Genomic DNA, 17121 nt, shown 5'->3' on the forward strand with positions numbered 1-17121 from the left:
CACACACACACACACACACACACACACACACACACACACACACATACACACACACAAAACAATACTTAAATATCAGGTAAAAACTAAGGATAATCTCTAAAAGAATTTTACAATCTCATACTAGAAGTCTAAACACTGGATCAAGATAGTTTCTAAAAGATCTAGATGGGCTTATGAATATTAATGCAAAGATTCTAAGGAAAATATTAACAAAATGAAACCAAACATGGAGGAAATCATAACTTGAGAGGCAGAACTTTTGTTTTGCCTATCAGTCACCATTCAGAAATTGACATAATCGTACCACATGATTGCACTCTATTTCCAGATCTTTAAGCAAGATGCATCCAAACTCAAGAATTTAAAAGGAAAGAAAAAAAAAAAGAAGCAGTACCAGTTAAGATAGTTAGCATGTTCCACCCTGCCTCTCCCACTGAACGCAACTAAAATCATAGACAGAATGGATGAGGCAGCTGAGAAAACTGAAAAGTAAATGTTAGCAGACAGACTGAGAAGGAAACCAGAAGTTGGAAGTTTGATCTGGTGATGTGCTGGTCTGGACTGAAACAACCTGAATCCCAAAACTGCGAGCCAAACTTGGATGGAAAGAGCTCCATAAGAAACTCTCTATAGTTGGAAGAGTGGGAGAACGGGTTTTTGTGGAGCAGAGAAGGTGGAAGAAATCCATGTTGTTTTTCTTTTCTTTCTGGTCTCACTGCAGGCAAACACTAGTCCTGAAAGCTGCAGTCCTGGATTGGGTAGGTGGTGGTAGCAGCAGCTGCCAGCAAATACTTAAACCCTGAGGAAAGGGAATCCTATCTTACTAGTGGAAGTTTGTTCTGAAGAAGGTGGAGGAAATCCCATTGCTTTTTTCCTCTTTATTCTCTCACTCATTGGCACTGGAAGAAGACCTAGCTGTGGGAAGGCCACAGCAGAATGGGAAGGCTAAATAAAGCCCTGTTGCTCTAACTAGATCCAGGAAGGGGGACTCTGGGAACTAAAGAGTTCTAGTGAGATAGGGGAGAGGAGCAACTCAAGTTAGGGATCCCTTAAAGTATTATATGAACTCGAGGGTGCACATGTGTAGATCTGACACTAGGCAGCATACCAAAGGCCTTGAGAACTGAACCAGGTGGACCATCAACCAGGTCTCAGAGTGGGTACTGGGTGAAGCACATAAAAGATAAAGCACACTGAATGCCAATTTTCAAATGCTTTGAAAACTGAATTGACATTGGAACCCCAGGGCACAGAAAGTAGTTTGGAACTTGCATATTGAATCTAAATAAACTGCCTGCTAAGACAAACAAACTTAAATTATGTTTCTCATAGGATTTAAACTAGACTCAGAGAATCATTCAAAATGTCTAGGAAACAATAAAAATGTACTCCACATACAAACAAACAGGACAATTTAAAAACTCACAATGGAAAAGAAAAAGACACCAATACTGACATGATCCACATTAGAATTAGAACCATGTTCCAAGAAGTAAAGGTGAACTCTTGAGTGAATATCTAAGCAGACAAAAAGAAGCTATAAAAAAAGAACCAAAAGGAAATTAAACATTAAAAATTTTTATTATATAATTTTCAGATGTATAAAAGGAAATTTTAGAACTGAAAAAGTGAAAATTAGAACTTACTTGATGGGCTCAGCAACAAAATGGAGTGCCATGAAGAAAAAAATATTTAAAGAATCAATGGTTGAAAACCTACCGAGTTTGGTAAAATACCTTAAAATTACAGATTCAAGAAATATAGCATACCACAAAAAGGATAACTAAAAGAAACTTTTGCTGAGACACATCATAACCAAACTGCTGAAAATCAAAGAAAAAAAATCTCAAAAGCTTCCAGAGAACATTGATGCATTACATATAGGAGAACAATCCCTTAATTCCCATTAGAAAGTATGAAGGCCAAAGGATAGTGGAACAACATTTTTAAAGTGCTTTAAGGAAAGACATGTCAACCCCAAACTTTATCCAGTGAAAATTATCAGGAATGAAGGGTAAATAAAAGATATTCTTAGGTAAAGGGAAACAAAGAGGATTTGTTACTTGCAGTCTTGCTGTAAAAGAAATGCTACATGAAGCTCTTTAGATGGAAGGGAAATGATATCAAAGAAAAACCTGAAACTTCAGAAATAAGTAAAGAGCAACAGAAATGGCAAATTGCTGAATAAATAATAAAATTATTGGTTTTTAAAAATAATTTAAATATTTACTTGATAAAAAGCAAGGAGTATAACACTTTCTGATGAGGTTTGTAATAGATGTAGATATAGTAAATATGATAATCATAATATAAAGAGGGGAGGCTAAAAGGGACAAATATGGTGGTAAGGTTTCCATATTCAACATGCAGTACTAAAATGTTAACTCAAAGTATATTGTAAATTATATATATTATGTGTATTATAATCCCCAGAGGAACCACTAAATAAAATAAACAAAGAAATAGTAAAAAGCTAAATAGATAAATTAAAATGGAATAATAAAATATATTCAAATGAAAAAGCAAGAAAGGGAAACAGGAATTAAAAATAGAGGGGAAACATAGGAAAGAATGTTAGAGCTAAAGCCCAACAATATCAGTATATATACATTAAATACAAATGGTTTAAAACCAGTATTAAGACATTGTCCAACTGGAAGTTCTTAAAAACCCCAACTATACGTTGTCCGTCATAACGTGGCCTTAGTATACATATATAATACACATATATATTGTGGGTTTGGTTCCAGACCACCACAGTAAAGCAAATATCACAATAAAGTGAGTCACATGCATTTTGTGGTTTCCCAGTGTGTCATGTTTATACTATAAAAGTTATGTTTATACTATACTGTAGCCTACAGTAAGTGTGCAATAGCATTGTCTAAAAAAGCAATGTACATACCTTAATTTTAAAATACTTTATTGCTAAAAAATGCTAACCATCATCCTAGCCTTCAGTGAGTCAAAAATCTTTTTGCTGGTGGAGGGTTTTGCTTCCAACTCACTACATACTCAGGAAAAAGAGGTAGGCTTGCATCCTTGGTTGTGAATGCAGTTCTTTTGGTAGTCGTCATCGTTAGCATATATTTTTACTCATCTACAAACACAGATTTATTCAAATGAAATAATTTCTAGGTTCTCATAACTCTGAATATAGATCCTGTAATCTTACTTGTTGTAGCTATTTTATTCTAATATGTTCATCCTGCCTACACACTAGAAAAAAAAAACTCTAAACATAAATAATAACTATTAGTTAAGGCTATATTTCTCAAAGTTCTGTCCAGTCAGACATGGCATTTTATCTTTTATCGTATGTCCCTTTCAAGTCTAAATTTTTATCATGTCTGATTTGCTTCATCACCCACTGTTCTTTTTCTGCTCTGAAATCATCTGCAAGACCAGGAATGACAAGCATGTTTCCATTTACAATCCACTGGCAGTTGGTGCCCCTTTCTATAGGCCAGACGGCCTGTTGTACATTTTTAATGTCAGATACTTGAACTATCAATTATTTTCCTACTTACTTAGATACAGTTTACAGTTCTACTGAATTGGGGGGAAAAACAGTTTATTTAAATTTCTACTGAATTTTATTACAATAACTTCATGTATGGTTATGAATATTGGTTATGAATAATCCCCCTCAAGAAGGGCCTTTAGTAACACTGTTCAAATTGCTGTTGAGCTTACTATTTTCAAAAGATGCTATAGATGGTATTATCTTAGATTTCCGACTCTCACACATCAAAATCTCCAGTGATTTTTCATTTGGGATTTTCGAGACCCACATTTCCTGTGAGATAAATCAAGGTATAAAAGGCTTACTTTACATAGGCTTATTATATTATACATAGGCTTACTTATATATTTTTTTCATAATTCTATTAAAGGGAATAGACTCCTATACTCCCAAATTTTATTCATCTATGTTCCTTCTTAACCTTTCTTTAGTATAAATTCTTCGATGGTGACTAAGACATAAGCTATTGCTAAAAGTACCCCTATAATCATGACAACTGTAGGATGCCCTCCAATATGAATTCTCTGATTTTGTGTAAGGTTTAAGCCACAGCTAAGGTCTTTCTACATTTATTACATTTATATATTCATGACTAACAGCCTTCTCACAATTATAATATTATAAGGATTTCTTTTTAGTAGGAATTCTCCAGTTGAATGACATTTCTCCACTTGAATTACAGAGCTGTTACTCTCCAAATTGAATCATCTCACATTGAGAAAGGTCTGAAAGATGTTTGGCAGTATCTAACATAACTGAACAAACTTTACGTACACCCTGGGACTGAGTAATCCCAGTCTTCATATAAAATCAACAGAAATACACACACACACATATACAAGAATATTTATAGTAGTATTTTTATTACAACACAAAATTATAAAAAATACAAATATCCATCAAGAGGATAGATAAACAGCAGTATATTCTTAAAATGGAAGAGTATACAGAATGAAAATGAATACACTACTGCCACATGCAATAATGTATGAATCTTTAAAATGTTGAGTGAAACAAGACAAAAAATTTGTAATGTATAATAAAATATAAAGTTTAAAGACATGCAAAAACTATTTCATGTTAAAAGCCAGGGAAGTGGTAATCTTTGGGGAAGTAACAACTTTTATTCCGCAGAGTGCAATGAGAAATATACTTCATAATTTCTTCCTCTTATGGAGACTGATACTTAAAACCACTTTGTATCTTGCTTCTGCATGTATTATATAAGAATTAAAAAAAATAAACTGAGTCAGCAGGAGAACTTGAAAACGTAAAAAATTAGCTTCATTGCTGATAAGAGTTCATATCAACGATCATATCCATTTCATATGCTAGTAAACAGTAGATAAATAGTTATGTGGTATAGTACATTAAGTTAATAATTATTATTACATTTGTGATTAAAATTACCTTATTCACACGTTAAGCATGCTTTTTAAAAAAACTAAAGTTTTACAATAACTTAGAAAGGCTTCACAAAGAAATCACATCATTTATTATTGCATTACCATGTTTTCTCCCTTGTGAGTTCTTTGATGGACAATAAGGTTTCTCTTATAACTGAAGGACTTACCACACTCATTACAAATATAAGGCTTCTCCCCTGTATGAGTTCTCTGATGTACAATGAGATTTGTCTTCTGGCGGAAGCACTTCCCACATTCATTACACTTGTATGGTTTCTCTCCTGTATGAGTTCTTTGATGATGAATGAGATATGACTTCCTGCTAAAGGCTTTCCCACACTGAGGGCATTCATAGGATTTCTGCCCTGTATGTATTTTCTGATGTACAGTGAGGGTTGCTTTCTGGCGAAAAGACTTCCCACACTCATTACAAATATAGGGTTTCTCTCCTGTATGAATTCTCTGATGTAGATTGAGATTTGTCTTCTGACTGAAGGATTTCCCACATTCATTACATTCATATGGTTTCTCTCCTGTGTGAGTTCTGTGATGATCAATGAGGTATGACTTCATTCTAAAAGCCTTCCCACAGTGAGGACATTCATAGGATTTTTCCCCTGTATGTGTTCTCTGATGTGCCACAAGGGTTGTTTTCTGGCGGAAGGATTTTCCACACTCATTACAAATATAAGGTTTCTCTTCATTATGAGTCTTCTCATGAAGAGCGAGGGTTGTCTTCTGAGAGAAGGATTTCCCACATTCATTACAAATATAGGGCTTTTCCCCTGTATGAGTTCTCTGATGTACAGTAAGATTTGCCTTCTGGTGAAAGGACTTCCCACATTCTTTACAAATATAGGGTTTCTCTCCTGTATGAATTCTCTGATGTAGGGAGAGTGTTGTCTTCTGGCGGAAAGACTTCCCACAGTCATTACACTCATATGGTTTCTCTCCTGTGTGAGTTCTTTGATGACGAATGAGGTGTGACTTCAATCTGAAGGCATTCCTACATTGTGGACATTCATATGATTTCTCCCCTGTATGTGTTCTCTGATGATCAGTGAGGGCTGTCTTTAGGCGGAAGGACTTACCACATTCATTACAAACAAAGGGTTTCTCTCCAGTGTGAGTTCTCTGATGATCAATGAGATATGATTTCCTTCTAAATGAATTTCCACATTGATGACATTGGTAGGGTTTTTCCTCTGTGTGAATTCCCTGATGCAGAATCAATACTGATTTCCTGCAGAAGGACTTCCCACATTCAGTGCATATATGCTTTTTTTCAATATTGGTTGTTCTTCTCCTTTTATTATATTCAGATGGTTTTTCCCTTCTGTAAGCTCTATTATGTGTAATTAGGCCTCCTTTTTTAAGGAAGGATTTCTCACAGTCATTATATCCAAATGACTGTGCTGAAGTTTCTATCTCATGATATTGCATAATCATTTCATTATGACTGACAGTCCTACCACACTGATTATGGGATTTGCCTCCAGAGTGAGCTGTCTCTGGCTTAGTATTGAGGAGTGATTTCCCATATCCATTATGCTCACTAAGTCTCTTTCTTGTAGGACTTAGATTACTGATGATTAATTCTGAAACATTTTTAAAAATCTTTCCATGAGTGTCATATTCAGGAGGTAGGTTTTTTGAATTAATAGGGTTTTTGCTTAAAGTAAATGTCTTTTCATATGCACTACTGTTCTCCTTAATCAGTTTTTTGTGGTTGATTAATACAACTGATCTAGAAAATTTATCTTGTTGTTCCTTGAATTTCACTAAAAAGTCTTCAGCTTTCCACTTTTCTTCTAGGAAAGAATATAATTAATAACAATTTGTGAATCTTCACATATTTGCTATCGAAAGGAATTGTAATAGGTTCTAGTACATAAGGCCAAAAAAGACCAAGGACAAATTATTCCTTGCCTGGGAAAAGACATGGAACCTAAATTAAAAACTCTGCCTCAGTGTGGAAAAAGATGAAAAATAAGTAATGAACACTAGTAACATTTGCATTTTGCACCAGAACTTCATACAGAAAGTGAAACAAACACATGAAGCAGTAAGGAGAAGAGACAAAAGAATAGTGGAAGAGGAATTCATGCTTGGATAGGTGGATTCAGAGGCAATGAAGTGAACCTTTCAAGAGCATTAAGATTTAAGTAGGATGAACAAGAAAAATTAGCAGAAAAGTTTGTTCAGGGAAAATTTTAGAGGAAGGCATTTGGAGGACACAGATCAGAGCCTATACTTTTATTTCTTTATTTCTTTATGCCGCACCACGTGGCATGTGCGATCTTAGTTCCCTGACCAGGGACTGAACCCGTGCACCCTGCAGCGGAAGTGTGGATTCCTAACCACTGGATCACCAGGGAATCCCCCTGAGCCTATACTTTTAAATATTCATCCCTAGACTGTAAGGTAAAATACTTCCAGTTGTTCCACCACCCTCTTTCCACACACCCACCAATAAATCTTTCTAAGCATCAACTATTTTCCTAGTGTTTATAATCCTCTATATAGCTGGGGATCATTTTTTCTTGTGAGGGAAATACTAGGAAAACACTTCCAACAGGAACTTTAAAACAGACTAGGGGTATGTTCACTAGTGTATTCAGGTTGCTGTTGTTATTATTTTCTTTCAGAATTGTTCAATAACAAAACTCTCATGATCATTAATTATAACTATTCTTCTTTTTAAGTGCTAACTTAGAGGTTTAAAGAAAGATTCAAGTCTTTCCCCAATAAAGTAACATTCTTAACTCCAGTTTTCCATATGGGGGACCAGAAAGATTGTTCACTCTGGCTCTAAATCACTCATTAATCTTAACCTTTATTTCTCTTATAAATTTAGAACTATATTTGACTCTTTTGCTTTGCAATCATCCACATCTAGAGAAACAATGTTAAATCTAGGTTCAAAAATCTATTTCTTCCTTGAGTCCATTACCCACAACACTAACATACAAGGAATTTCTCCTGTAAACAAAACTTTACATTACCTAGACTTACTTTTTATATTCAAACAAGTTTTCAGGGTTGTCCACATATCTGAAAAATTTCACCCATAACAATCAAAGCCTAATATTTACTGCCCTATAAATACCTCCCTTATCCCTAATCACATGCTTTTGCTCATGTTCTTTTAATCAGTTGACTTGCCTTCCAGTCTTATTTCTAATCATATTTAGATAATCTTCAAGAAAATGTTACTACTCCATGATATCAAAACCCTTCACATATATCCCACCACCACTTTATTACTTCTTTATAACTTGAAAATAATTATGGTCTAGAAAAAGAATTTTAACAAATCTTTTTACAAGCTTACACTGTGTCATAAATATTTCATGAAAAATGCAGACTTTAACAGTAATCCTTTCTCATAAAGGAATACTTTGTTGGTTATCGCCTTTGTACTCTTCTGAGTTCATTAACACTGCATATCATAGGTAGGTAGTGTTTGTTAGAATCCAACCATTTGAATCAGAATGTACAGAACCATGGCCTGAGCAAGTACTTCTGAAAGGACTTATCAGTACATACTTTATGAATGGAGGAAAAAGAGATCTCCCCTGTACAGCTCCATAAACAGAAAATGAAGCAAACTACTGACTACTTAAAATGTTGTATACTATAGCAAAGAAGATACAGAGGATCTTATCTTTGAAAGAAAGAATCCTTAAGCATAAACAATGTACAATCAAGTATCAAATTATATAACATCCAAGAGCTGTGTGTGTTACAGTTAGTAAGCAGCATGGAAATTCAGGAAAAGGAAAGGTGAATATGTTGGGGAGTAGTCAAGGAATAGAAAGGAGAAGAAATCTCAAGTCTTCAAAGATATACACTATACAGAAGGGTGAACACAATGAAAAGTACAGATATCATGACAGACCCTACATGTATAGAGAACATTTAGGAGACTAGATGAAGTGGAAATTAGCAAGCATTTTCCACAAAAGAGAGAAATAAAGTTGAAAAGACCAGATGAGGGCTTATTATAGTAGTCCTTGTATGAAGGAGAATTTCAATTTCCTATAATAATAAGTAGTGGGGAACAAGTGATGATATAGCTTGTCAGGAAAGTTAACAATATAAATTGAAAAAATTAGGACAAAAATTATGGCAAAAACAAATTGTAATTACCGTATGCAAGACATTAAATAAGGTAGTCGTCATTTTGTATGATGTGAGTAAAAAATGAAAATATGGGAGGATGTAAATATATTTCACGGGCTGATAAACACAAATTGTGAAGAGATCCACAAGAGATTATGACAGAGACAATCAAGCTGGTATCATGGCAGTAATAAAATAATTTGGAAATAGTTAAATGGGAACGAATTTAGGAGCTAGGAAAGTTGGTGATTTTCATTTTCAACTTATTGTCACAAAAGAGGTGAGGCATCATAGTGCAGAACTTGTGAAGGACTGGAGTGAAGGTGGGAGGACTGTGCCGAGTATGTTGGTATTAGAGGTTCTCCACATAAAACAAGGAGCTTAAGTTCTGAGAGTGGATGAGACTAATATAATTGAAAGGTAGATCTCTTGAGGACAAATTAGAGAAATAAGACTGAGAGTCCAATGAAATATACCTTTAAAAAAAAAAAAAGTTCTGTGACTATTATGTATGAGGCACTGTTCCAGTCAATATGGCCAGAGTGGTAAAAAAAAAAACAGAGTAAGCTGGAAATAAATAATCACTTAGATAATCAGGATAAGAATGATTCAGTGTTTTACCCAAACCAAGGGATGATTTCAGGAAAGATGATCAGCCATATAACAATGAACCATGAAAGTTTAATGGAAGAAAATGGTAACTATGGAATTATCAGTCTGGGCCAAGGTGAGTGAGCTTTAAAATTAATAGCTAGACTTATGGTGAGAATGGGAACTTAGAGTTAGCATAGCAAACAAATCTGAAATACTATAAAAGAAAGGGAAAGAAAAAGCAACTAAGAAGAGAAATATTAGCCAAGAATTTTTTCTTTCTTAAAGATAGATTTAAAAATGCCTAAAAGAAATCTATTCAATGGCTAAAAGATAAGGGACCAAGAAAGCTAAAAAAGGATACAAATCAAGAAAAAAGATCTATAAGAAGGAAGGAAAGAGATCTAAAAGAAGGAAGGCTTAATTTTGATTAAGAGTGGCAACTATCTTTGATAACACCAAGCAAACTAAGGAAGTCTATTATATAGTGAGAGTGACATTTGAAAGTGATTTAATTTTTTTGCAGGCACAATAGTCATTTCAACAGTTAGGAACCTTTAAAAAGACACTACCAAAATATTTCAAAGGTGTCACCCAACACATGACCACTTTAAATTTATTTTCCACAGATTTCACCTGCCTGCAAGTCAGAAACTCACCTAAACAGGTATGACCTGTAAATGATGTCCATGGCTCTTCTCCTCGTTCCAACTTGAGGATCACGTCAGGCTTGGTCATGTGACACCCTGATTAAGGGAAGATTTGGATTAAGTTACTTAGGCGTCAATACCTTTGAAAAATCAATAAGGTGAATTTTCAGTACTGCAAATTAAGATACTCCTTTGTGTAACAGTAAATTTAACACCTTGCACTATGCAAGTGAAGACACAATAATCCTTTCTGTCAACCAAAAAGAGTGCATCACCTCTTATCCCTGAAATCAAGATCACACATATTTTAGGCATCTTGAAAGGAAATGCATGCTACTGAAAGTTTCAAAGAGAGTTTTTCTTACCCACAGAAACGAGGTGGCAATAGTTTTCCAACATCACATCCATGTATAGCATCTTCTGAGCAGGATCCAGGTGCTGCCACTCCTCCTGACTAAAGTCCACAGTCACATCTTTGAATGACACTGATCCCTGTAATGGTTTGGGACTGTGATCAGAACAAATTGACGAGAAATTGGAGACTAGTTTTGATCCTGTTCCTTTGTGGCATTCTTATGAAAACTTGTAAAGAATGCCTACCATTTTTCTTGTTTTGTGATTTAAATAGTAAGGGAAACAAAAATCAAGGTAGAAGTACTCGCCACCAAATTTATTTAATAACTCATTCTAAAAATGTTTATTGTGAAGTCACTTTGTAACCCCAAATTGGACTCGTTTACTAGGGTGCCAAGATATACAAAATGCTGTCCCTGTTCACAAGAAGTTACAACCTCAAAGCATGTAACACATACCTTCAAGAAAGTATGTGTCAACACAAATCTACAAGAAGGTGTTATGGGTACTGTAACAGAAGTATGTACAAGATAACAATGTATTACAAGGGCAGAACAATTTTTCAGGCTTCACTGAGGAGGTAAATTTTTTCCTTTTCAAGATTAATGTGTTATGCAGGAAGAATATAGTTTTAAAATGCATGGGAGTGACTTTGGGCATCCAGTAATAATAGAGTGAATTGGTCAAGCAAAAATTGGAGGAGAGTTTATCCTTAAAAGGCAGCAATGAGTAAGAATTGTTAGGTTTGTGGCTTTTTTTTTTCTTTCTGCGTTACGTGGGCCTCTCACTGTTGTGGCCTCTCCTGTTGCAGAGCACAGGCTCCGGACGCGCAGGCTCAGCGGCCATGGCTCATGGGCCCAGCCGCTCCGCGGCATGTGGGATCTTCCCGAACCGGGGCACGAACCCGTGTCCCCTGCATCGGCAGGTGGACTCTCAACCACTGCGCCACCAGGGAAGCCCGGTTTGTGGCTTTTTTGCATGAAGGTACCCCAAAGCCCATAGCTCTTCAGGTGAAGAGCTTCCTCAAAGGTGACAGGGGACAGAATTGAGGGCTGGCAGGTGAGCTGGAGATTTAGCGATAAATTCTGGAAGTGAGAGAACTACAGGAAAAATGAGACCCCAAATCTGAGTATAAACTCTGCCATAACTCCAGGTTGATAGTTAAACTAAACAATTGTTAGAGAGATAACAGGAGGCTTAGCAAAGAGCAAACAGAAAGACACCAGGGAAGAGTTTTGAAAAACAGAAGTGTACCTAGTGAGATTTGGAGATTTCTGCATTTTTGATTAACAGCATTCCACAACCTGCTCATAGCTTAAGCAGAAGAAAACTGAAGCCTTAATGGACTGAGGTGTCAGAAGCTGGAGTTAACAAAAAGCAGCAGGAAGTATAAGGGGTGAAACACTGAAAGAAAGAGAATGTAGAAAGTCAGGACCCAAATCTAAGTATAAATATATACCAAATTCTTTGAGAGCTAAAGTACATGAACACAGTGGAAATCTACCTCCCATCATGGGACCAGTGTAAAAAGCAGCAGGTGGGAGCTTAAGGGACCTAGCTATCAGCTGCTTCACACTTGCGGTGGAGGTGGAGGGGCAGGGAGGGCAGAGTTTGAAGTTTGATTCCAAGCAAGTTAATCGTCTGCTAGAACAACAACAAAAAACAATAATCCTCAGAAAAACAGACATACAGAATTCAGATTACTATATTACTCATGACGTTCTGGTTTCTAGCAAAAATTAGACATGTAAACAAAACAAAACAGAAAAAGAAGAGAGGGAATATGACCCATATTCAGAAAAAGTTCATGGAAACTAATTCCTAGTGGACCCAGGTATTGGATTTTGCCCCAAAGGCTTCAAAACAGCTGTTCTAAATGTATCTAAAGAAGTAATGAAAAACCTGGCATGGAATCTTGAAACACAAACTGCTAAAAAAGCACGAAGTGAAAATTCTAGAGTACAGTAACTGAAATGAAAATTTCACTATGTAGGTAGCAGACTAGAAATAGAAAAAGGAGCAATCAGTAACCTTGTAAATACAGGCATACCTCAGAGATATTGCAGATTCAGTTTTAGACCACTGTAATAAAACGATTATTGCAATAAAGTGAGTCGCATGAATTTTTTGGTTACCCAGTGCATATAAAAGTTACATTTACATTCTACTGTAGTCTATTAAATGCAATGACATTATGTCTAAAAAACAATGAACATGCCTTAATTAAAAAATACTTTATGGCTAAAATGTGCTAATCATCACCAGAGCTTTTAGTGAGTTGTAATCTTTTTGCAATACTAACATCAAAGATCACTGATCACAAATGATAACAAATATAACGAAAAAGTTTGAAATACTGAAGAATAGCCAATGTGACAGAAATGAAGTGAGCAAATGCTGTTGGAAAAATGGCACCAATAGACTTGTGTTAAACTCAGCATTGCTACAAACCTTCAATTTGTAAAAGATGAAATATCTGCAAAGTGAAATAAAAGCATAATAAAATTAGGTATGCCTATATATAACTAGATCAACAGAAATTAATCAATCTGAATAGAAAAGGAAAGAAAAAGAAAAAATGAATAGACCCACAGAGAGCAGTGGGTCAATTTCAAAGTAATCCAACAGAGGTGTAATTGGAGTCCCAGAAAAATAGGGAGAAAAAAAGGGTCTGAATAATTTTTAAGGAAATAATGGCCTAACACATTCAAAGTAAGCAAAACTTAACTTACATATTGAAAAAACTTAATGAACCCCAAAAGGATAAAAACAAAAGAAAACCACACTCAGTAAATCCTAATCAAACTGCTAAAAGCCAAAGAGAACATCAACCAAGAATTCTGTACTGAGCAAAATTACCTATTGAAAATAAAGTCAACATAAAGCTACTTTCAGAAGAAATCTGAGAGAATTCATCACTAGCAAAACTGTACTATCAAAAATGGTAAAGAAAGGTTTTCAGGCTGAAGGTAAAAATGACATCAGATGGTAAACAAGGTCTTTAGGAAAGAATGAAGAGGTTGAGAAAAATTGTATATAAAAGACTATAAATATTCATTTCCTTCCTTATTTAAAAAACATGAGTGTTTCAAGCAGGGGTTGGTGAACACTTTCTGCTGTTTTAGTATGAACGCAACCATGGACAGTATATAAAATGAATGAGCAAAGTTGTGTTTCAATAAAACTTCATGTATGGACACTGAGATTTAAATTTCATAAAAGTTACGTAAGTGAGAAATATTTTGATTACGTAGGTCAGAAATATTCTGTTTTAAATGTTTTTCAAATGTTTTTCAAACATTTAAAGTATAACTATTTTAAACTCACAATCTGTACAAAAACACATAGCAGACTGTTTTTAGCCTCTGGGCTGTAGACCCTTGGTTTAAAGTAGGCATTCTAACACCATTTATTACAAATATAAATATCACACACATGGCGAACAAAAAAACAAACCATGGGGAAGCCAATAAATGAAAATACAATGTTGCAAGTTGACATATTTTACCTTAAGTAATTCAGTACTATCTCTAAGTAAAACATGATTAAGTTAAAGATGCACACTGTAATCCCTAAAGCAACCAAAAAAAAATAATGCAAACTGATATAACTACAAACTCAAAAGAGAAATAAAAATTATGAAAATGTACTGCTTGACACAAAATAAAACAGGATATAGGAACAGATGCACAAAAACAGGTTAGGAGTAATCTTTTTTTTTTTTTTTTTGGTACGCGGGCCTCTCACTGTTGTGGCCACTCCCATTGCGGAGCACAGGCTCAGCGGCCATGGCTCATGGGCCCAGCTGCTCCATGACATGTGGGATCTTCCCGGACCGGGACACGAACCCATGTCCCCTGCATCGGCAGGCGGACTCTCAACCACTGCGTTACCAGGGAAGCCCAGGAGTAATTTTAAATGCATATTATTAAAGGTAAGAAGCCCAATCTGAAAAGGCTACATAATATACGATTTTAACTATATAACATTCTGGAAAAGGCAAAACTATGGAGATGATAGATCAGTGGTGGGACTTCCCTGGTGGTGCAGTGGTTAAGAATCCACCTGCCAATGCAGGGGACATGGGTTCGAGCCCTGGTCTGGGAAGATCGCACATGCCGTGCAGCAACTAAGCCCGTGCACCACAACTACTGAGCCTGCACACCACAACTACTGAGCCCGTGCACCACAACTACTGAAGCCCACCACCTAGAGCCTGTGCTCTGCAACAAGAGAAGCCACCGCAATGAGAAGCCCACGCACCGCAACAAAGAGTTGCCCCTGCTTGCTGCAACTAGAGAAAGCCTGAGCTCAGCAACGAAGACCCAATGCAGCCAAAAATTAAAATAAAATAAAAAAAAAATTTAAAAAAATCAGTGGTTGCCACTGCCACATATTATAGAGGAGAGGGAGAGATGAATAGGCAGAGCACAGAGGATTTTTAGAGCAGTGAAATTAGTCTGTATAATACTATAATGGTAGATACATGTCACTATATATTTGTCAAAATCCATAGAATATGTAACACCAAGAATGAACCCTAATGTAAACTATGGACTTTGGATGATAATGATATATCATTGTAGGTTCATTGATTTTAACAACATACCACTCTGGTGTAAGATATTGATAGTAGGGAAAGCTATGCATGTGTCAAGGGGTAAGGGCATAAATGGAAACTCTCTGTACTTTCTGCTTAATTTTGTCTGAACCTAAAACCACTAAAATATAAAGTATGGTTAAAAGATTAAAATAAAACAGGTTAGGTAATCAGAAAACAAAGAGTGAAATGGCAGCCCTAACTACAACAGGACTAAACACTCCAACAAAAAGACAGATTATTAAAATGTGTAAAAAACCAAGACTCGAAATATATTCTGTCTTCAAAAGTATGTCTTCTGAGACATACTTTAAATAACATAGACACAAATAGGTTTAAAATAAAAGGATGGGAAAAAACCATAAAAACATTAAACATGGGAAAGCTGATGGGGCTATAGTAAAAGAAGCTGAGGAGTATTACCACTACAGACATAAAAGAACATTTCCTGATAATAAAAGAGTAAATACATGAGGAAAATATAGCAACTACAAATGTATATGTACTTAAATAACAGTTTCAAAACACGAGGCAAAAATTGACAAAAGTAAAATGAGATTTTAAAAAGTCTAAAATCATGGTTGGTGTTAATGTTTGTCAGTAACTGAGAGAACTAGACAAAAGGGGGAAAACCTGTAGAGATTTAGAATCTCTAAAGAATACTGACACCTAACGCATTTGATATTTATAGACCACCACTTTCAATAATTTCACAACACATTTTATTCAAGAGTAAATGGACTATGCACCAAGATAGAACACAAACAAGTCTCAACAGATTTAAGACAAATCATACAAAGTATGTTTTCTGACCACACATGAACTAAATTAGATATCAATAAAAATGGCCTATCTAGAAAAGCCCCAAATGTTTGGAAATTAAACAATACACTTCCAAGTAACCAATTTAGGGTCAAAGAAAATTAAAAAATTGTTTTTCATAAAATATATTAAACTAAATTCAAATAGATCAAATTTTGAAGATGCAATTAGAATAGGCTAAAAGAGAAAGTTATAAGTTTAAATGCTTATATTAGAAAACAAGAAAGATTTAATATCAATAATTTAAACTTTTATCTTAAGAAGCTTTAAAAAAGAATAAGTTAAACTAACCCCAAAGCAAGTAAAGGAAATAGTTAGGAAAAAAGGAAAAATCAATAAAATAGAAAATAAATAAGCAATAGGGGAAAATCAATGAAACCTAAAGCCAAATCCTTGAAAATATCAATAAACTGTAAAACCTCTAGTTAGATGGATTAAGAAATAAAGAGGGATGTTACACATGGCCATTATCAGATCCTACAGGTATTAAATAGATAAGAGAATTATAAACAAATTAAAGGCAATAAATTAGACAATGTAGATGAAATGGACAAATATTTTAACTTAAAAAACATGTTACCAAAGAAAAAAAATCTGAAAACCCTTAACTATTAAAGATACTGAGGGACTTCCCTGGTGGTCCAGTGAAGTCCACTTCCAATGCAGGGGGCATGAGTTTGATCCCTGATTGGGGAATTAAGATCCCACATGCTGCGGGGCAACGAAGCCTGTGTGTGCCACAACTATTGAGCTTGCGCACCTCAATGAGAGAGCCTGCGTGCCGCAAACTACAGAGCCTACATACTCTGGAGCCTGTGCACCACAACTAGAGAGCCCACACACCCTGGAGCCCATGCGCCACAACAAAGAGCCCACATGCCACAACAACAACAAGAAAAGATCCCGCATGCCTCAAAGATCCCGCATGCCACAACTAAGACCCAATGCAGTCAAAAAACAAACAAACAAAAGAAATACAGGGACAACAATCAAAAAACAAATGGGAAAACAAAAAAATAGCAAGATGGTATATTTAAACACAACTTA

General features: G+C 35.3%; 1 protein-coding gene across 4 annotated transcripts in view; it reads right to left on the reverse strand.

Annotated features, from left to right (window-relative positions):
- Window positions 1-4363: 4363 nt before the first annotated feature.
- The window catches only part of ZNF567 (zinc finger protein 567), a 29935-nt gene continuing 17177 nt past the window's right edge, over window positions 4364-17121 (reverse strand). For 3 of the 4 annotated variants that reach the window (XM_029212089.1, XM_029212097.1, XM_029212076.1), the window contains 3 exons: window positions 10664-10790; window positions 10308-10394; window positions 4364-6743 (listed from right to left, as the gene is read on the reverse strand). In XM_029212089.1, coding sequence (XP_029067922.1) covers window positions 5023-6743; window positions 10308-10394; window positions 10664-10790 — 1935 coding nt within the window. In that variant the 3' untranslated portion in view covers window positions 4364-5022. The remainder of the gene's footprint in view (window positions 6744-10307; window positions 10395-10663; window positions 10791-17121) is intronic. The other variant, XM_029212082.1, reaches the window with a different exon arrangement.

Source organism: Monodon monoceros, unplaced genomic scaffold, assembly GCF_005190385.1.
Source record: "Monodon monoceros isolate NGI ecotype Baffin Bay Population unplaced genomic scaffold, NGI_Narwhal_1 Super_Scaffold_10, whole genome shotgun sequence".
Taxonomy (NCBI): Eukaryota; Metazoa; Chordata; class Mammalia; order Artiodactyla; family Monodontidae; genus Monodon; species Monodon monoceros.